The sequence below is a fragment of the Dermacentor andersoni genome, chromosome 6, assembly GCF_023375885.2.
Source record: "Dermacentor andersoni chromosome 6, qqDerAnde1_hic_scaffold, whole genome shotgun sequence".
Taxonomy (NCBI): Eukaryota; Metazoa; Arthropoda; class Arachnida; order Ixodida; family Ixodidae; genus Dermacentor; species Dermacentor andersoni.
In genome coordinates this window covers 9717374-9740203 of record NC_092819.1, presented here as the reverse complement: position 1 = coordinate 9740203, position 22830 = coordinate 9717374, and the positions used below count along the sequence as shown (strand labels likewise).

Sequence of the window (22830 nt, the reverse complement as noted above, 5' to 3'; positions counted from 1 at the left end):
GCTACAATACCATGATTCCAAGTTACTTCCAAACACCTCTTCAAACAATTCGGACAGCAGGTCACCAAAAGTGAGTGAAACTTGCACCTTATGATACTATCGAAGTGCTAGTGCGAAGCTTCGTTCATGTATTTTTAAATTTTGAATAATATAGCATGCCCACAATGCCGAAAGCGCAATTAATAGGCGACCCGCCCTCTTAGGTATGTAGCTGTGGCTGTACCACTCATAGAAGATCTGGCTAGAAAACAATGATTATCCCCACTGTTAACCAGGCTGCAACATGTCTGGCCTGCAAACAAGACACACAATAGTGTGCTGTCTTGTTCTTGTTTGGCCTTGCTTTTAGCACTGTTCGTTTTTTCAAGACTAGCTAGGTCATTGACATACATTAGGTATATAAGTGCATCAAGTCCAAAACGAAATTCTTGTTCTTTTTTATTTATATCATCATTTTTAAAAATAGCATGAGGATGATAGCATAATTTTATGCGAAGTGGCTGCACGCCTTAGCAATAAAAAACTTTCGCCTGAAGTTAAGAAAAGTGTTGTTTCGGCAACGCAGAAATGTGCAACCTGATTAAAGCATTCTTGTCTGGGTAGTTCTAGATGGTCCATCGTGGTTGGATTTGTTGGTCGTATCACTATGGCGCTCACATCTGCACAGCCTGGCATGGTTGCGCGCTGAAGGTGAAAAATGTAAACAAGAGAGGAGAACCTGCCCTGACAAGATCACAGAGTAACGCCAACTTCCGGCATCACGGGGGCTTCCCAAAGAGCGACCTCAAGGCCACTGCTCAATTTTTTCTTCCTTCATGGTCAACGAGTTCCTTTCTTTTTCTAAAAATCGAATAGAACTGGACAAGTAGCATTTTCTTTCATCTTACAATGCTATGCAATGATCTTTTTATTACGTGTGGTTGAGTACTACTGACAGAATTATAATGAGGAGTTCCTATGTCGTCGGGCTAGCACTTGAATGTCCCGAGTGAGTCTCAAATCGTGTGCTGCATTTACCTCAGTTTCTCGATTACAAAAGCTTCGTTCCCGATAATATTATTGCCCTAGACGTTCTCGAGCATTAATCTATCACTTTAGCTTGATTTAATATTTGCCTTTAGTGTCCCTTTGAAGGAGGGGGAGAGACGCGCACGGCTCTGTAACGTAAAACCATGTAACGTAAAAGCCATGTCAAGACACTCCAGCAGCTGATTTGTTCCTTCATGCACGACGCTGCGAGTAGGCCACGTTTTTCGTTTGAGCGACTAAAGTCCCTCAATAATTTTAAAGTAGAGAAAGGCTTTGATCCAGCCGACAACGCCAGCGATAGGCTGATCGGTGACATGTGACCTTGCTCTGCCCCTTTTTTTTTGTTTTGAACGGAGCCTCCTTGCTGTCCCACGAAGTGGCACTGCTGCAAATCCCTGCTCATCATCATCGTTTCTGCCTGGTTCGTGGCTACAGCAGTTCTGGTTTCAGCTTAGTAAGCCATGTGAAGACAATCCAGCAGCTGATTTGTTCCTTCGCGCACGATGCTGCGAGTAGGCCACGTTTTTCGTTTGTGCGACTAAAGTCCCTCAATAATTTTAAAGTAGAGAAAGGCTTTGATCCAGCCGACAACGCCAGCGATAGGCTGATCGGTGACGTGACCTTGCTCAGCCCCTGAAAGTTCCTGCGCGCCGGGCGAAGTGCATGCGTTTCGCCTGTTGTGCTATGCACATTGCTGCGACAATTTCATTCCGGGAGGGCCAAAATGCCTTTTTGCTGTGTGGTTGGGTGCCGACACTGGACGAAGGATGAAACAAAGTTATTTTGCATCCGGCGTGGCAACCAGAACCTAACCAGAAGAAAAGTATGCTAGCACAGAATTGCATGGAAAGACTGAACCGTCGGTAACTGCACGACTATGTGAGGAAAGTAACGTAGTGCGATACGAAGGTGGGATAGAAAGTATACACGTGTGTGCGCAGAGCTGCAATAGTATTTCATTCGCGTGCATGAATGTTGACAGCTTAAATTTGTGGAGATCATTGATTTTAGTGCATTATGAGCCCGCTGACTTAGCAAGTGCAGTATGACCTAGCATGCAAGTAAATAGTAGGGCAGAAGTGCATTAAATCACTGACAAATATCCGCATTGGGTTACGTGCGATAAAAAATCACAAATTTCAGCAGCAATTCTACTTTTACACTTTCCTGTGTTTGTGCACGCGTTGTTAACTGCGCTTTACAATATGTCCAAAAAAGTCATTTCCAACTTTGCACATCCTAATCATATTTTGTGCATTGCATATGTGAATAAATATATTCCTAAGTGCCGGCATTACTCTGCTTTTAAAAACAAATACTGCATAGCCACTGCTACTGGCCATCAAATAATAAAGTGCAATACCATATATCAAATTACATTACATAGACCTGCGAGCTCGTTCCTTCCAAGTTTCCCTTACACTCGAAGATGTTTCAGTAATCGGCGATGCCGTTTTACTGATGAAAAACACACAACTGCAAATTAACATAAGAAAAATGCCAGAAGCGATACACGGATCACCAGCAAAACACAGTGCAGTAATAGCTAGGCCAATCCGCGTGCGTTTCGTACAAGGGCCCTCCAATTCTTACAGGGCTTTTCATGATTCAAGTTTACGTGGCGACATGGCATGGTTCACGAAAACAGTCAACCGCATTCACACACGAACACACACTACGCTCGATGTTGGTGTGCCGCGAGATTACATCCCGCTGGCAGCCCGAACACGATCAAGGAGACTCGCTGACACGATCCATACTGCCGCTTCAGAATGTCATGACAGTTGCACCGGCTCATAGCACTGAACCACAAAACACAACAGTCGTCGTGTAATCGCTACACGACAGATGCACTCAGTGGCAAGAAGACTGTTGGCGCACTCGTTTTCACACACAAACAGGATGTTGTTTAGTTGCTGTGAGGGTCGCATGTTTCAGCGACGTTATGTCGGAATGTTTTTCGGTCCAAGCATCTGTCAGCCTTCTTTTTTACACGAATTATTCCTTCAAAGTAACCGCTATGTGTACGCAGCGCACTTACCAGCACAGGAATTCACAGAGCAAACGGGATTAAGCACAAGCAATCACCAAGGCTCGCGCGGTGATTGAGCGCAAACGAACGAAAGGTAAACATGCGGAATCGAGGCGATCAAGCCCCCATTCTGCTCTCTTGAACGTTTTTCTTTCAGCACTCATTTGATATTAAAGAACTAGATTTAGCAGTTGGGCCCCTCTTTCGTTTTTCACCCCAGTCAGGTACCAGTAGCATTTTATTTGCGCACGTAGCAGATATTTTTTCACCTCATGAATGCCGCGGCACCGCGGTTTAGCTTGGGCGCCGTCTGCTACAAGAACTTCCTAGATGGTGCGCGCGGCAGATGTCGCTACCTTATTATAGAGGGACCTTATGTGCGACTGGTGTCGGCGTGACAGCGTGGTTATGTTTGCTTTGTGTGCTGTGTCGAGGTTGCGGTGATCCAACGTGGTATACGGAAACATTGCATCAAGTGTCTAATGGCGCCGACAGTGCCCACGCAGACTGTGCTGGGGAATGTTGGCAAGCGGGTGCCGGGAGGCCTAGGATTTGTCGCCTTCCAATGTGCTCCCTACTGACACCGAAAATGTTCTGCCAAGACCTGCGCAGTGGTTGCACTGCGATTCCGGACACCGTCTCGTTTCACAGTTTCACAGGTTCTGACACTGCTGTACTGACATGTGCAGAACTTGACGACGACGAGATCATTCGTCAGGTTCCTGCTGCACCGCCAGACGATGACTCCGAGTCGGAAGATGACACAGCATGTGCTACACTGCCGTCGCATGCGGAGCGTGTACAAGCAGTAACTGTGCTTTCAGCCACCTATAGTGACCATACGGCCCTCTCTGAGATTCAGGCTTATCTGATTGCGCATAAACCGAACAGAGTGCAACGGCGCATTCACAATTTCTTCAAGCCTACTGCCGAGCGCGAATAAGTGCGTGGAAATAAAGCATTTTTTTTTTCTTTTCTTAATCTGCTTTTTCGGACATTTCCACAGTCCCCGTGAGGTCAGAACAAACAGTCGGCGACTGTATAAGGCCCACCCATAGTGGGGGACTCCAGAATAATTTGGACCACCTGAGGTTCTTTAATGTGCACCTAAATCTAAGTACACGGATGTTTCCGCATTTTGCCCCCATCGAAATGTGGCCACTGTGTCCAGGATTTGATCCCATGATCTCGTGCTTAGCAGCCAGACACCATAGCCACTAAGCAACCATGGCAGGTAGCAAGTTCTAAGCTACTGAAATTGGGCCGGGACTTTTGAAAAATTCCTATCCCGAAATTCATATCAGGCTTGATCGTATCACTGAGATTCTACTGTAATACATTCTGGAACCTGCACAATACAATAATGTTCTGGATTTCATTCTTGCATAGCCCCACTGAGAAAATATTTTGCATGATAAACATAATTAATAAGAAAGTATGTTAACATGGAACTGTATGACAACTGCATGAGTATGGGGAGAGGTGACATGGTCCGGCTGTACAAAAAGAAACAAGAGCAGCAATACAATGAAGATTGATAATCGATAGCAAGAAATAGCATGGTCAGCTTAACAAGTGAGAGGTCACAACATAGGAAGGAGTGGCTTAATGAAAGAGTGAAGTAAGGTACTATTTTGGGCTAGTTGGTACCTCCCTGTGAATGTAAGTCAGCACAAAACAGAAAGGGACAAGACACATATATGAGAAGGAAAACAGAAGCACGAAAGACACAAGAAATAGACGAGTACACGGGACTGGCACACCAGAAGTGCCAGTCTTGTGTACTCTGTCATCGTTTCTTTCACGTTTCTGTTTTCCTTGTAAGTTATGAATCTAATCACACAAGAAAATGTTTTACTAGAACACATATAGCTGTCTTGTCACTTTCTGCTTCATGCTGACATACATTCAGAAAGTGTGACGAGAATTGAATTGAATTCTGAGGTATTACATACCAAAACCATGATTTGATTTTGAGACTTGCCATAGTAGGGGACTCTGAATTAATTTTGGCCACCTGGGGATCTTTAATATGCCTCCAATGCACGAGACACAGCCGTTTTTGCATTTCACCCCCATCGAAATGCGGCTGCCGCAGCTGGGATTTGACCCATGACCTTCTGTTTAATAGCGCAACACCACAGCTGCTAAGCTTCTGCGGCAAGTTACAGCGTGATGAGAAGGAATGATGTCAAGAACAGCAGCCACATGTAAAAACTTGACACAGCCAACTGAGGAAGACAAAGACATAGCGGTTAAAAGATAAAAAGTCGCAGTTTTGCCCGAAAGGCGAAGCATCAACTGCGATAGCAAATCGTAGACAGCTATACAAGTTAAGGATAGTACTTGTAACCGCTGTATAAACTTGTAAACATTCGCTTATGAACTAAAATAACAAGCATGGTGTCACACGCATGCAAGCAAACGTGAACACATCTCACCGAATGACCGTGCACACTCGCTGCCAAAACGCTGGATAGAGAAAGCAGCCAGCCAATTGACTTTCGCGCTGCCTCTGATTCAATGTGAACTAAGCTGTGAGAACACAGCGCACACAAAGCTATCAGCACTCGGCACACTCTGTCCAATGTGTCACAGATCGCTTTCAAGACAGGGCAAGCACAGTGGCTCCATAAGCAGCCGCTGCCAGAGTAGAACGCTCCTCCCCTACCCCCGGTGCTTCGTGCACGACGGAACATGGCACACTTCCTCCTCAATTTCCTCCCTTGCGCGTGCGAGACTGAGCCACAATCGTCAGCACATCCTCGCAAGTTTTCACTCGCACATACAGCATACAGCACATGGTGATGATATTATGACTCTTGGATTTTGTATGGTACATCACAGCAACAGCAGAAATGTGCCTCAAGTGTCCATAAAATTGCTATTGCAATAATAAAATGTTTGGGCATCATGCACACATCACAAGTACCATATTCACTCTATTCTAATGGGTTCGTTTTTCTGGAAAGATTTATGAAACATTATATGCATGTTACATTTGAGTGCAAACCAAAACTGCATTGGCATTAAACATTTCTGTTATCCAATGCAATGTTGCTGCTGCTGTAAAAACTGTGGTAGCTTTGTGCCCGCTCAGTAATATTATTAGGCTGGTAGGGTCTGCAAGGCGTTTAAATGTAGTGTTTCAAAAGCCGCAAATGTTCTGGGTTGCTGATAGTATTAAGGAGGCCTCCGACAGCAATGAAGAGTGGTGCCCAGTTCGCTGTAAATGGGATGCAATAGTTTTTTTTTTTTTTTTTACAGGTCAGTAAAAATCACGTTTACTCTCTCTCTTACTACAAAAAGCCGGTGAGTGAGCAACCACTTGCGGTCATGAAAATTAGATGCACGTTACAATCAAGGGCACATTAAAATCAAGTAAATATGGTATGCGGTGAAAGAAAGGCAGAAGGGCACACTGAGAACAGCAATAACATAAAGAGAGCTCACCTGGCCTGTGACTGTGGAGATTTAGCATGCGAGTGTAAAGTGTTCCCACAGCATGGTTCCAGCCCTGCAAAATGTCCCGGGCATGGGTTAAAAAGAAGGAAAGACTATAAAAAATTATGCGGATCCCACGCACTGTGGAAATTGATATAAGTGAAGCTTCCTGTGCTGTTTCCTTTAATTCATGATAATTAGTAGTGATGTTGATGGCAAATGTTTAATTTCTTCAACATTTAGTCCAATACAAGTAAGGTTAGTTGATGTTAAACATTGCCTTGCGTGCACCACTGCTGTTTGTCTGTGCTTTACACAGAACTCACATGGAGACGTGTTTGTTTCAGGCATTATTGAGTGTCATTGTTCATATAACCTCCTAGAGGGTTGAGCATTGTCATTGCCTCACATGGCACATAACACTGTGGCAGAAGTGTTAAACATTAATTGAATTATGGGGCTGTACATGCCAAAACAACAACCAGTTTATGAGGCACGCTGTAATGGCGGACTCCGAAGTAATTTTGACACCCTGGTGTTCTTTAATGTGCACCTAAATCTAAGTGCACGAGCGTTCTTGTATTTCGATCCCATCTAAACGCAGTATCTTGAGCACTGCCATAGCCGCTAATCTACCGCAGCGGGAACAGAAGTGTTGATTTGATGTGAGACTGCTTTCGTAGCGTCACCTAGACTTTACAGTGATTTAGTACGGCTTTGCATCTGCAAGCCCTGATCAGTTGTCTTCTTGACAAACTTGCAGTTTATTTTTACAGAAATAGCAGAAACGTACCGTACGGTACCTTCAGTTCGCCCATAACCGCTGCCGTGTCTAAGGAAACGCTGTTACTGTGTAGTAGCGTTTCCTTGCCTTCTCACACCACCTTCTCCCTCTCCCAACCTCCCCCCAGTACGGGAAATGCAAACTATGAGTGGCAAAGCTGTTATTCACTCATTTCGCGACTGCATTGGTTATACCCGTTCTCTGCCTGCTTTCCCTGCCTCCTCTCTGCCATTCTATCTACCTACCCTTTGGACTTGCACGTTAGTAGAAGGGTAAGCGCTGAAGTTCTTGCAATGCTTTTCTGGGGGGTCACAGATGGTTCAATTATGTATGTAAAGAGGCTAAAGTGGCAACACCCAGGGAGCTCCAGAGGGCATTGTGCACATGCGACGTGATGGAAAGGTACAAACGAGTTTTTTCTCATGTCTTTTCTCTCTACCTTGCCACATGCTCTGAACCCCCCTCCCACACGTGGCGTGAAAGACAGCAGCAGTGGTAGAAAAGTCAAAGGAAGAGACAAAGCTTCACTTTAATATAGTCATATCAAAAACTTGCGATACATGCAACCCATCAAGATTATTATGGAAGAAAACTTCTTAGAACCAGGCCTTCTTAGAACTTCTTAGCCTTGCCTATCAATCTTCTGCATAAGTAGCATGATATATCACAAAGATTTTGCCAGCTACGCTTTTGTTCGCAGAATAAAAGGTAACCTTCATGAGGCAATGTTTTTTTTAAAGGCATCTAACAGTTTCTCCGATGCCATTCCCTGCATGCTTAGAAGTATATTTAAGCTATTAAACTGGGAAGGCTTAAGAGTGAGGATGAACGGTGAATATCTCAACAATCTTCGGTTTACAGATGACGTCTTGTTCAGCAACACTGGGAATAAAATGCGACAAATTATTGAGGACCTTAACCAAAAAAGCGTAAATATATGGTTCAAGATTAATACGCGCAAGACAAAACGTTCAATAGCCTGGCAAGGAAATGAATCCATGAGTGCCAATCAGCTTCTAGAGTCTGTGCTTGAGCATGTCTATCTAGGTCAATTACCCACAGGAGACACTGATCATGAGAAGGAAATTTACAGAAGAATAAAAATGTGTTGGAGTGCATATGGCAGGCATCATGAAATCCTGACTGGGAGCTTACCACTGTCGTTGAAAGGAAAAGCTCACAATCATTGCATTCTACCGGCGCTAACCTATGGGGCAGAAACTTGGAGGTTAACAAAGATGCTCAAGAAAGAGTAAAGGACCACACAAACAGCAATGGAATGAAAAATGTTAGGCATAACTTTCAAGAGAAAAAAAATTTAATTGCGTGGTTTTACGTGTCAAAACCACTTTCTGATTATGAGGCACACCATAGTGGGAGACTGGAAATTTTGATCACTTGGGGTTCTTTAACGTGCACTAAATGTAAGTACATGGGTGTTTTCGCATTTCGCCCCATCAAAATGTGGCCGCCGTGGTCGGGATTCGATCCCGCAATCTCGTGCTCAGCAGCCCAACCCTATAGCCACTCTGAGCAACCACGGCGGGTAACCTTAAGAGACTGTAAGAGAGCAGTGTGGATCAGAGAGCGAATGGGGACACCCGATTCTCTAGTTGGCATCAAGAGAAAAAAATGGAGCTGAGCAGGTCATTTAATGCACTGAGCAAATAACTGGTGGGCCATTAGAGTTACAGAATGGGTACCAAGGAAAGGAAAGCGCAGTTTAGGATGGAAAAAAATTAGGCGGGGTGATGAAATTCGGAAATTTGTAGCTGCAAGCTGGAATCGGCTAGCATAGGACAGGAATAATTGGAAATCTTAGGGAAAGGTCTTCATCCTGCAGTGGACATAAATATAGGCTGACGATGATGAACACTATCAACCTTCAACATAGCACTAAGAATTCACTCACCATGCGCACACAAAAATCAATGTGTGACAGCCACAGCTTCGAGTCCCCACTGAACATCAGTACAGCTTTCTGCGACGAAAGATCACAACAGATTTAATGTTGTCAAACATGCTTGTCAATTTTATGCAACAGAGAGGAATATAAGGAGAAAAGGTACGGCGCTGAGCAGTCGAGAACGAAGTGCCTCACTTTGTCCTTGTCTGCTTAGTGCCATACCTTTTGTGCTTAAATCATGAAGCAACTAGCTTAGCAACAAGTTTTGTTAGAAAGGAATATAGCTTGCCTTGAAAAGCTTGTTGATCCTCTTTGCAATCATGAGATCAATCTCGGGTCTTTTGTCTGTTATTCTGAGCCTCTGGAGAAAACAAAACATCAACACAGAACAGCTAGAGTGAAATGCACACAGTTCACAGCAAATGTGTATTAGTAGCAGCCCTTACCGCTCTTCTCTTTTGAAGCAACTCATACAGGTTCAATTCATACTGAAAGAAATAAAATGCAATATAGTATCTCTTTTACAAGGCATGCACACAGCAAGCATTCTGAACCCACCACTATAACAGTATTTCTCAATTCGGTCAGCCCTGTGTTTCCATCAATCTAGCTTCAACGAGTCAGAAGGACAATAAAACAAGCTAATAAGCACATTCTCTTGTTTATGCAGGTCAGAAGTGTATTACTCTTTTGTGATTACAGGCTTTTAAAACCTGCACTTGATTGTTGCTGGGGTTTCCTAGGTATACTTTGTGGCACAAAATACATTTCTTGAAAAGGGACAGAAGAAAAGAAGACAGTTGCTGGGGCTTAAGCCCAAACTCCATTTGAGCAATTTTGCGCGCAGCAACAATGAGCAGCCAGAGTGCAGTACGGGCTTCCTCCACGCTATTACTCTTCCGCCTCATGTAGCGGTGGAGCACGTCTTCTCCACAGGCGGGCGCAGCTCGGTGCGTTATGCCACAAGAGTGTGCCCCATGGTTTTGCGTATTCGTCGCTGCTGAAACTTGAGATAAAATACAAAAAAAAACACTGTTACTGGATATGTGGATTATATGCACAGTTGAAAAGCTGCCAAAATGATTTCAATTCGGTGTCCTAGGAAGTGCTAATGAGAAAAGATTCCATGTGGTTGAGACTTTTATGTAACAAATTACATGTAATCAATTATTTTTGGTAACTTTGTAAATGCTGATTGATTGCTTTTTCTTTGATAATGCTCACTGCAATTGAACAACTTTTTTTCAGCATCCAATTACATTTAACTAGTTACTTTATTGATGAGCCAAGCCGTAACAGGTCTTGCAGCTTTTAGCCCTTGAATTTGTCAAGAACTACAGTAGAATGCATGCTGTCATGCCACGCATCAGCCTCGCGGTTGTGAATGTTCAGACAGTCAAACCAGGATGCTCAGCATTCATTTCACCTTAATGCTACACCAGACGTTGGCCGAGGATTTGAACCAGTGCTGCTCGACAGCAACGGCCACTGCAGGCGCTGATGCCAGGAAATCACCCGCGGACAATTTTTTCAGCTTTTCATTGACCCTACCAGAAGCACCTTCTCCAAGACCCAGCAACAATGAAGCAGTGCATTTCATAAAAGGCCCTGGCCTGATTGTCACAGTACTGAGTCACCGCAATCTTGTGCACAAGATGTTTGTACATCCATGAGCAAAAGTACATGAAGCAGGGTTTGCGCAATAAAGCTGATTTTCTTCTCTGCCTGTGAACGTAACTTGAAATTAAGGACTGCTGTCCAAGTTGGCATTGCGAACATTCCAGTGCACTCGTCAGTTATAGTTTAAGTACATTAATAACGAAGAAATTCATGCGACCTTGTGGACCGTATACTTTTGCCCACAGGTGTACATTCTAACACAATTCTACCCTTCACACACACATATTGAGAGTTTTCAGTGGCGCTGCTGGCTTCCTCACAAAAACAAAAACAAGATAATAATACCAACAAACATTTTTAAAAGCACCTGTTAGTGGACACAAACAACATGTTAAGGCAAACCCAGCTTGTCCTATTTACTGCATTTGTGCAACGTCAATAAAAATTGGAGGAAAATAATTAAAATTAATCAATTATATTTTGCTAATTGCTCGATCCCTATTGTGGAAGAGTAATTGATAACTAATGAATTACATTTCTGAATGAAGTAATTCTAATTGTAATTGGTTACTTTTCTGTAATGTGTACATGTCTGGTGTGGTTGTGTGAAGCTTGGTGCTTTGGCTGCAATGTACAAATCACACCATTTGAGCAATGGACACAAAACAAGACGGGGCAGAACTGTCGGCAGTAGTTGCCACGCTCACAGGAAAATTGCAGTGGAAAGTGCACGCTCACTGTTAACAGAGAAAATAGCACCGAAGCATACGGTCAAGCATATTGTGCTGCCCAGCACCACCTCCTAGGTTGGTGCAGCTCGTGGTGTTGAGAGCCCATCACCACTGCTTCTCGAGACGAAATACGAACAAATGCAATCCACCTTTTTCATTTTTCCTGTGCTGCCCTCTGCCGCATGTCGCTGAAAACATTTTAGAAGTTTGCCAGGGCTTTCATCGGTTGATTTGTGTATCTGCACCTGCATTGAGTGCGTTTCTGTTGTGCGTTTCGTAGATTGTGAATAATTATTAATGGCTTATTCGGGGCTGCATGGTTTTCCTGGAAGCAACGTAGCACTCACCAACTACTGGGCGAGCAGGCCTGAGTGCGCTTGTGCAAACAGTGCGCCCGATAAGGGCATGCCGAGTTCCATTTGCCAACACGGCTGAGTTGGAGCTTGTTGTCGCTGATTTCTGCACTTGGGGCTCACTTTTTGCATTTTTACACATTATTTAGACATTTTGCATATTCAAGAAGTCTTTAAGCGCAGCCTTCTGTGTCGGGTTTATCGAAAAGGTTCACTTGTTTACATCAACATATACAGCCGCAGATCTTTCTTAGCGTCAAAGATTGTGGAAAAGGTGCACCGCTTATATGAAACGATGTCAAAATGTAACAAAACATACATATCTGCGCAAATATCCTGTGTTGATCCAGCCTGAGATGAGTCAAGGCTGATGAGAAACCGATCCACTTAAACAACAACTGTGACCCAGATACATATATTAAGGTTCGTTTATTTATTACAGATTCTCGCTTTTTTATTACTCAATCATACTTGCAGTTGGCACATTGCAAAAAAACATTATTAGGGAAAACTGTGCTCGCATATGCACTCATTTATAGGCCATGTTGTACTCTCACGAATACGTGGATGCCATCACTGACACTGTTGGTATAACTGAGCGAGACTGATGTTTATGCAGCTGTATACCAAATGCACCGGCTTTTGCTTGCCGTTCGATGCTGAGTTAAATAGTGAATCTCTGAAATTGAGAAATGCGTTGGCATAACACGTACAGACCCACCCACGTAAGTAGCGAATGCGACTGGCAGCCTACGGGAATGGTGATATATACAGATGCTGGCACAGCGCTGTGCAACACTGGCAATAAGCGCTTATTGTGTACATGCCGTGCAAAGTAAGAGTAGCCGATTTCAAATCGCTAAGGCCAGTACTGAAATATAAAAGCAGTTTCCTTCGTCCTAACTGCTTACTTTTCAGTTCAGGTCTGCCGGCAGCGGGTGCCCGAACTCGACAGCACCAGGCTTGACCTTCGCTGAAGATAATCAATATTGGCTCAAACTTCATGTGCATGGCTTGAGAGGGTTGAAGCTTGTGCATTTCAACTTGGTAAGAGTGTTTGACTCAGTTTGAGCGTGATTAATTATATAGGCAAGCGGAGACACTGTCGCTATTGCATTGTCGGTTTGACAGCCGATCGCGTGGGGTTCGGTCGAACGATGGGCAGCACACTTGTCAGTGCCGTTGACAAGAAAGCCTATCGCAGTATTGCAACTCATGCTCATCGGTTGCGTCGTCAGCCTGGTATGATAAAATGGTCATAGCAACGCATTGTGCTAAACAGTCTAAATAGTCGGCCAATCATACGTCGGTGTGAGCATCTTGTTGGTCTCGTATCGACCCACTGTTACTGCACCTTAAACGAGTACGTGTAAGACAAGCACACGCTGCCAACACCAGCAAGTGAGGGCCGACGCTGCAAGAAGACTTCTTGAGCAACGTAATGTTTTTAAGTGTCGCCCAAGTGTAACGCATGGGTTTTTCGTTAAATCTGCTAGCCATCAATGAAATGTGGCCACTGTATATCTGGCTCACGGTGCAGTCCTGACAACTCGGACGAAGCCCTGACCACTTTCTTGTTTTAAAGTGGGGCTGCAGTTTTACGCTGCATACGCTTACGGCACCGTACCAACGTCTGGCTACCAGTCGAGTTTCAACGCGGTAGACGGCACAAGTGTTTGCAGCAGCGCGCATCCGAGTGCTATATTTCTTTTTTGTCAGGGGACTTTCTGGCGCGCGGCCATGCGTACGACCCTTCCAAAACGTTTTGTGACTAAACCGCTAGGGAAGGGAGGCTGCGCCGTCGCACCATAAAAAAGGCGGATTGCCGTCTTTGTGGATTGCACGCAAGGTTGAAAAAGTCACCAAAATATTTTGAATTCCATGCCCCAGGAAGCCTTAAATGTGCTCTGTGTGGTTAGCTGTGCAAGGTGCAATGTGGTGGTGCCGATGTATGCCGCCGCTCGATCCCAGAAATTGTGCCGTTGAGCAATGGGCGAAAAGAGGTCGTGGCACAACTGTTGGCAGTAGTTCACAAACTGACGAGCAAATTGCAGTTGAAAGTGCGACTCTATAAGTGCGTAACAGAGTCCCCTGCAGCCGTCGCTCATATGTGGTTTCACCGGCAAGCCACGGGCTTGAGCGACAGCAATCTCCGTCGCACGAAAAATCGATCACATGAGGCTAGCCCCGAGGCAACAAGGCCTGAAACAAAGAGGGCACCGCACTGGAGCCGTCCAGATTAATTTAGACTGCTAGGGGTTGTCATGCACACAGAGCTCGACACACACACTGTGTTAGGAATGGCCGGACGGAGTGGCAATGTGCCAGCTATTTCAGTCCGCTGCATGTGTTCCCAACCAACCGGACGGGGCGCACTTCAGAGAACTGTGGCGTGGGGTCAGCTCAGGAATGTGCTACCCGCCAGCGCCACCCTTGACGGAGCAGAGTTCTACGAAGCCCTCTGACGTCGGCTCCGGACCATTACACCTGTGTGTGTGTGTGCAACACGAGTATGTGAGTCCGCCTCCTCCAAAAGGGCGGGTCATCTTCGGTGACGTCGAACGATGACTGGACGAACGTTTCCGTTCGCTTGGAATCAAGGGGGGGACAAGTGCTTATAAGCAGCGGTTGTCGGCTGCGTGACGGTGCTCGTTGTCGTGCTCGTCGTAGTGAGCTGAGTGCTTGTTGTCGTTGCTAGAAATGTACTCGTGAGCTGTGTGCTCGTAAGCTGTTTGCTGTATGTTAGTCTTGCGGGCTCCATATGGGAGTCACGCTAGACTGTGAATGTATGTCTTGTTTTAAATGTAAATCCTGTAAATAAATCCTGCTCGCCTAGCCCTGTCGTCCCAAGGTCCTCCCGACAACTACGACCTCCTCAACTCTTACAACTTTCACTTCCAATGCAACTTTCTTTTTCTTTCTTTAATACTTTAATACTAAGCAGCAGCATCAAAAGCACTTTTTCTTACATTTAACAGTCGAGACTTCTTAAGGGCACACGACTTTCGTTTTGACTCGAGCTGCTGTGGTCAGGAATAAACACCTTCCAAAAAAAAAAACAATCGTCAAATAAGGGCAGCAGAGTGGGCTTGACAAGGGTAGCGATGTGGGCTGGTTGGCAGTATATATTGACTAAAGGGAGGTAAGCGCAAAGAAACGCGAGTATAAAAGATTAAATTCGAGCGATCTCGCATCACCTTTTATGTGCACATGCATTCTCCCAGTTCGTATTCACGAGATCTAGCCGTTCGCCCAATCTAACATACCTGAATGTAAGTCAAGTAGTCTTCTTTGGACTTCTTTCTTCGACGCAGGCGATATTCGAACCGTTTTCTGCGCCTCAGGATCTCTCTGCACGTCAAACCACCACGTCAATATTAATTATGAGCAGAAATTTCAAGCAAACGCCGATAGCAACCGAGATTCGGTGAACACCCGGCTTGAAGAGCACTTGCCTGACTTGACCTCTCGTGACTAGACCAGTTCTTTCCATTAGCTCCAATTCGGGGATGAAGCCCTCGATATTTTTCTGAACGAGTTCCGCCATCTTCTAGATGCTAAAATTATATTGCCAGCTTGAAAACACAATGCTGTCAGACGACAACGTTGTCACGCGCACACGCCGCACGTGCGCCGCACAGAAAGAACCGCAAAACAGTCATAAGCCCGTGGTTTAGAAACCCCATGGTGACAAGTACGACTTACTGGACTCCAGACCAGCACAAATCTCCCTGCTCCAGCACGCTTAGTCTAGTTCGCCCCTTTTGCCGCAAGGGACAGAGCATACTATAAGAGCGGCGCTAGTTATATTCTGTTCGCTGTAGTCTGCTTCAGCGATCTGTTCAGCGCTCGTCGGCGGCGGCTCGCCGATGCCTATGCCGATGCCTCGGCGCCAGTGGTGCCTAAATCGACCGCTGGGTATGGCTGGGTAGACGTCTTCACATTTCATATTCTAATAAAACATGCTCCGTCGTTTCCCTAGCTTTACCGCAGCAAGCACATGCTTCTTCTTCCTTCTTATATCTCGCTTTATAGGTGCGTGTTCTGAGGCATCCCGATCTCGCTTCGAAAAGTAATGGGCTTCCCTATGAGTTCTCATAAATGGTTTCTTTCCTGATTTCGTTTTTTTTCCTCTTAAGTAGTTACTCATGGCAGGTTTCTTTTCCATTGCCGCCACCCATGAGATTAATTCAGCCTCTCTGACTTTCCGCTTGACCTTCTTTGTTGCTGTGTTACCCACCCCACAGCACCGTTTATAAACGGTGCCCCACAGGCCGCATACTTGCTGGTAAGCTTCCTAGTTCTTTTCCTCCACTGTGAATCAATGTTTTTCCTGTACAGATACCTGAACACTCTCCCAGCCCATTTACTTTCTTCCATATTCCTCAGCCGTTCTTCATACTCAATTTTACTGCGAGCTTCCCTCACTTCAAAACTAGTCCAGCCCATATCACCCTGCACAGCTTCATTTGTAGTCTTCCCGTGAGCGCCCAATGCGAGGCGACCCACTGACCTTTGGTTCCCGTCGAGTCCTGATTGTACCCCTGATATAAAGCAAACAACCGCATTTCCAAAAGTAAGTCCTGGAACCATTACACCTTTCCACATATACTTCGGAGGACCTCGTACCTATATATTGTATCCCCATAGCGCTCTGTGCTTCATTATGGCTGCATTTCTCTTCCCCTTCACTGTTATTGAAAATGAACAGACAGTGGAGATATAGGGCCAGGAAATACCTCGGGTGACAGCATAGAGTTTCTCACTATAACACATATGTAGTGAGAAACTCTATGGGTAACAGAATATAGATACCTTGGTATATGGATAAACGAAGGCAATGGATATATGGAAACACAGGAAAAAACCATAACAGTAAAGGGGAAGAGAAATGCAACCATAATGAAGCACAGAGCGCTATGGGGATACAATAGGTACAAGGTCCTCCGAGGTATGTGGAAAGGTGTAATGGTTCCAGGACTTACTTTTGGAAATGCGGTTGTTTGCTCTAAATCAGGGGTACAATCAAGACTCGACGGGAACCAAAGGTTAGTGGGTCGCCTCGCATTGGGCGCTCACGGGAAGACTACAAATAAAGCTGTGCAGGGTGATATGGGCTGGACTAGTTTTGAAGCGAGGAAAGTTCGCAGTAAAATTGAGTATGAAGAACGGCTGAGGAATGTGGAAGAAAGTAAATGGGCTGGGAGAGTGTTCAGGTATCTGTACAGGAAAAACATTGATTCACAGTGCAGGAAAAGAAGCATACCAGCAAGTATGCGGCCTGTGGGGTGGGCAACACAGCAACAAAGAAGGTCAAGCGAAAAGTCAGAGAGGCTGAATTAATCTCATGGGTGGTGGCAATGGAGAAGAAACCTGCCATGAGTAACTACTTAAGTGGAAAAAACGAAATCAGGAAAGAAACCATTTATGATAACTCAAAGGGAAGCTCATTACATTTCGAAGCAAGATCGGGATGCTTTAGAACACGCACCTATAAAGCGAGATATAAGAAGGAAGAAGAAGCATGTGCTTGCTGCGGTAATGCTAGGGAAACGACGGAGCATGTTTTATCAGAATGTGAAGACGTCTACCCAGCGGTCGATTTAGGCACCACTGGCCTCCTTGAAGCCCTTGGGTTCAGCGGGAGTAGTGGTAAAGCAAACATGTCCGCAATAGACATTAGTAAGAGGCGATTGGAGGATTGGTGGAAGAAAAGTAGGGAAACGACAAAAGACGGAGACGTACAAAAGCACGGTTCGCAATAGGGGATCAGAAAATTTGGGCGTGGTAGTTCATAGTGTTTTTTTTTTTTCATTGTTTAACCTAGGTAGGATATTAGGCAATATAGTAACAAGAGCTTCGTGGCGCAACCCACCAACCCGTTCTAGAGTTACTGTATATGCTACCAAAGGTAGCATATACCTTTGGTAGCATATACAGTACACAGTATATATATATATATATACCTTTGGTAGCATATACGGTACCTTTGGTAGCATATACAGTAACTCTATGGGCTCCCGCAGACGGGCCGCAGAATTCTATGGAGGCGTGTTATTTTGGGCCAGTTGCGCGCCCCAGTGGGGTTGAAATTTTTGAGAAATGCTAATAACAGCATCGATAATGCTGGAGGCAACGTTTATGAGGAGGTTGGTTTTTTTCTTAAAGCCGTATGAACGGGGTATACCGATGTAAAGGGAGCTTTGAGGCAAGTTCTATACTCCAGACAATTTTTCTGCCACATGATCAGATGCTTTACTTCGTGCGTCTGATCTAGTATTGCTTGTGACACACCCCTCTGTGTGTGGCTTATTAAGCGAAAGCCTTAGACCTCTGTTTCAAGGTCCCGTTGTGAACTACAGAAAATATCACGTGACCGAAGGAAGGCGGGAAGCGAACCAAAGCATGTGCACCCGCGTATAAGAGATGATTAATGATTAGCAAAGTAATGATTGATTAGTGATTGGATTAAGATTAATTCGGGTGTATTAAGGAGGATTAAAGTCGATGAAGGTACATTAGGGTGAATGAAGTGGATTAAGGTGCATAAAGGAGGACTAGGCTGGATTAAGGTCGATGAAGGTGCGTTGAGGTGCATTAAGGACGATTAGGGTGGATTAAAGTGCATTAAGAAGGATTATGGTGGGCTAGGATGAATTAAAGTGAATGAAGGAGGATTAGGGTGGACTAAGGTAGACGAATGTGGATTCGGGTGGATTAAGGGCGATTATAGTGAATGAGGGAGCATTAGGGTTGATTAAGGAGGATTAAAGTGCATTAAAGAGGGTTAGAGTAGATTAAGGCCGAAGAAGGTGGATTAAGGTACATTAAGGAGGACTTTCGTGGAATCAAGTGAATGAAGGTGGATTAAGGTCGATGAATGTGCATTAGGAGGATTATGGTAGACTAATCGGTCTTAATACTCAATGAACCCTAATTCACCTTAGTCCGCCCTAATCCACCTGAATGCTCCTTCATCCACCTTAATCCTCTCAATCCACCTTAATACAACGTACCTACATCAGCCCTAATGCACCTTAGCCTACCCTATAGGTCTTAATCCCCCTTTATCAACCCTAATCCGCTTTAATCCTCCGTCATCCACCTTAATCCGTATTCATGCACCTTAATCCAACCTAATCCTGGTTAATAGTCCCAATCTACCTTAATACACCCTAATCTACCTCTATCAAACCTAATCCAGCTCCATGGTACCTAATCCACCTTAGTCTACCCTAATCCATCCTAATCGGTCTTAATTCTCCTTTATCAACCCTAATTCACTTTAATCCACATTTATCCACCTTAAGCTTCCCTTATCCACCTTAATCCTCCATAATCCTTGTTAATGCACCCTAATCCACCCTAATTGGTCTTAATACCCTTTCATCACCCCTTCACCTTAATCCACCTTAATCCTCTGCCACCCACCTTAATCTTTATTCATGCATCTTAATCCTTCTTAGCGCGCTCTAATCCACCTTAATCTTCTTTAATACACTCTAATCAACCTTAATCCTCCCTAATCCACCTTATGTCAATCACTAATGATCCATTAATTAACTTGGATAATCATTCTCTTATACAGGGGTGGACATGCTTTGGGTCACCTCTGGCCTTCCTTGGGTCACGTGATACTTCCAGTTTACAACGCGACCTTGAAACATAGAGATCTAAAGGCTTTCGCCTTAAAACTTAAAAAAAAACTCAATGTTGACTATGCTAACGCTCATCACCTGCAATACCACGCGTATACTTGCCACTAATTTTTTCAGGGCGCAAAGCAAAATCTATATGCTGCACTTCCGACTGAATAACAACTGGTGATGGAGCCGCCCCAGAATATTAAGGATACTGAGGACAACCGCAACAAAAACACTGGTGAGCAAGCCGGAAGACTGAAAAAAAAAAAATGCAGCATTACGGGATGCTTTGCTACGAGCTATAAGAAAGACGCCTCAACTCGCAAACAACGCTGTTCTTTGTCGGAACAAAGTTCTTTCGGCCAATGTCATGCAGCCACTGCCACCGTTACTAGATAGGGTCCTATCTAGTAACGTTGCATGGCCACTGCTTCCTGCGCAAGCCATCACGCTTTCCTTGTGGTATCATAAAAACGGCATAACCATCTCGGCTTCTTGCTGCAGTTATATGCGCAACAGCCCGGCATAGCACTAGCACATAGAGCAGGAAACACAGCGTACAACGTTCGCTACGCCGAGCTAAAGTGCTGAGCCAACCGTGCTCAGGAGGAAAATGGTGCGAACGAAAAAGAAAAACACAAGCAAAACTCAAGATCCGCGCGTTTCCAAGGGCAACAGCAGGGAGACCAATCGTTGTGCAGAAAAACGGGGACAAAACTGGTTGCTGCAGGGGAACGCACAAGGGGCGAGGAGGAGGCGAGGAGGTCACGCGGCGGCGGCAGAGCTCAAAGAGTGCCGCTACTTTCAAATTATCAAGGGATTTTATATCGGTCCAAAGGCGGGCGGTGCGAGCAACTTTTGTGCGGGCAGACAGAGACGCCGATGTGTGCAGCAGCATGCCACGTTTTGCTTGTGTTTCTTAAATTTATGTGCCAGGAAAATGCTGCTCGCCTTGTGAGCAAACATGCCTGCAATGAAACAATGAAACGGCAATGAAACAAGAAAAACCACGAGAAAGAGACAAAATGATAGCTAGGGATGGTGCAGCGCCCTTCCTAACTATCACTTAATCTGGTTTCACTCCTGTTCTTTTTTGTGTGTGTGTTATTAAAAACTTGCGAGCATTCTACGACGAAATAGTGTACTAGACCACCGCCTGTGAACTTCGTGCGCATTTCCTAAGGGCTATAAACTTGCTGCACTAATCATTTCAGGTCATCAAAGATTTTTTTGAACTTCTAAACTTGACAGAACAGAATTCAATTCAAAAGAACCTGAAGCTTTTTGCATCACAACAAACGACAAAGTCGCTGCGAGTAACTCTGATGTCGACTTTAGACATTGTCGATGATCTGCTGCGTCCAGGTGCACTCTATGTTTCAACAGCCAAGTTAAATCAAGATCCACTGGAGGTAAGGCACAGCGTTCACATTTGTTGTGACTGTATTCACATTGCACTGTTTGCTAGGAAATTCCCTTACTCATGTTTTTTCAGCAATACATTGGACTAGTGCGTTCCTTCGGTTGAGATATGAGTCCCATCCTTTTATAATCAACTTCACGCAGATATATTCCGCCTTCTAAGCCTGTATACACCTGTTAAAACAGCGCTACGTGGTAGTGTGGAAGGTGTGCCAGGCCCTGTGCTCGTCGGCGTCAACGACACATTCAAGCAGACGAGAGAAGCCTGTAAGTAAAAAAAAAAAAAGAAAAAGTAGTCTTCGCAATGCCATTGAGGCGACGTTGATAAGTTGCCTGGAGCCAAGCAGCTCACCAGAATGTGCTTGCAATGAGCACACTTATGCTTGAGTAAACATAGGGGACAATGTTGTTTATTATCTGTGTGGATATGTCATTCATAAAGTCAGAAAGGGCGCACCATGTGATCTATTCATAGCGGACATAAGCTTTGAAATCCCAGCAGTTGGTTGCGACAGTTACTTAATTGAGTACAGAAGTCTCAAGCAAGGTTCCTTAAAGCACCCGACGCCAAAGATGCTGGGCTTTAGGAAGACTGCTAACAAAAGGTGCGTCAATGTTATATATGACATCAGAAACAGAGTTCAAGTTATCCTTGCCAATTAGGAAATCATTGACGTCCTCTGCTAGCCTCTTGAGTAGATGGCCAACTTTGTCTTCGTCTGACATACATGGGTTCACCTACTTACACAACCTAAGGATCTCCTCAGTATGTGCAGGGCAAGTCTGACCAGCAAGTTGAGCCCTTTAGGCAAGAACCAACTCGGCACACTTTCTTTTTGGCAATGGTGTCACCGAAACAGCGTTTGATTTCTTCAACGAAAGTGTGCCAGGTTGCCAAGGTGTCCTCATGATTCTCTTACCAGACAAGCGCTGTGTCTGTTAGTGAGACTGCTACGTTTGTAAGTTGCGACTTCGAGTCCCATCTGTTGCTCTTGCTTCATCATCATCATCATCAGCCTGGTTATGCCCACTGCAGGGCAAAGGCCTCTCCCATACTTCTCCAACTACCCCGGTCATGTACTAATTGTGGCCATGTTTTCCCTGCCAACTTCTTAATCTCATCCGCCCACCTAATTTTCTGCCGCCCTCTGCTACGCTTTCCTTCCCTTGGAATCCATTCCGTAACTCTTAATGACCATCGGTTATCTTCCCTCCTCATTACGTTTCCTGCCCATGCCCATTTCTTTTTCTTGATTTCAACTAAGATATCATTAACTCGCGTTTGTTCCCTCACCCATTGCAATCTGCTCTTTTCTTGTCCTTTAACGTTATACCAATCATTCTTCTTTCCATAGCTCGTTGCGTCGTCCTCAATTTAAGTAGAACCCTTTTCGTAAGCCTCCAGGTTTCTGCCCCGTACATGAGTACTGGTAAGACACAGCTGTTATAAACTTTTCTCTTGAGGGATAATGGCAACCTGCTGTTCGTGATCTGAGAATGCCGGCCAAACGCACTCTTGCTTACCCTTTCGTAATGCGTCAGCCATTCATTGACGTCTTCGGCAACTTTTCCTCCGTATGAGTGTGGTTCCCTATGCAGCTGGTAATTAAGGAACAGGAGGTAAGAACATTAAAGCACCTGCATAACTGGACATGTTGGGTGGCGATCGCGGATGGCCAGCAAGGTGACGACTGTGGCGAAGACTTGAAGGGAAAGGTTCTGTGGTCGAACTTCGTACCGAGCACTTCCACCAGAAACATTACAAGGCGTGAGGTGTTTATTCAGAAGGCTCGGCGTGAAAACACTGGATGGGATGAGGCTGCCAGACTGAAAAGCAAAGTCCTCCTCTTCCTCATATTCCACTGC

General features: G+C 44.9%; 1 protein-coding gene across 1 annotated transcript in view; it reads right to left on the bottom strand.

The window, feature by feature from the left end:
• Nucleotides 1-15566, bottom strand: part of LOC126521522 (U3 small nucleolar RNA-associated protein 6 homolog) — a 104727-nt gene extending 89161 nt beyond the window's left edge. Inside the window, exons 1-6 of the mRNA XM_055065805.2 lie at nucleotides 15351-15566; nucleotides 15166-15246; nucleotides 9642-9683; nucleotides 9485-9556; nucleotides 9202-9270; nucleotides 6515-6578 (exon numbers count right to left, since the gene is read on the bottom strand). Coding sequence (XP_054921780.1) covers nucleotides 6515-6578; nucleotides 9202-9270; nucleotides 9485-9556; nucleotides 9642-9683; nucleotides 15166-15246; nucleotides 15351-15446 — 424 coding nt within the window. The 5' untranslated portion in view covers nucleotides 15447-15566. The remainder of the gene's footprint in view (nucleotides 1-6514; nucleotides 6579-9201; nucleotides 9271-9484; nucleotides 9557-9641; nucleotides 9684-15165; nucleotides 15247-15350) is intronic.
• Nucleotides 15567-22830: the final 7264 nt, after the last annotated feature.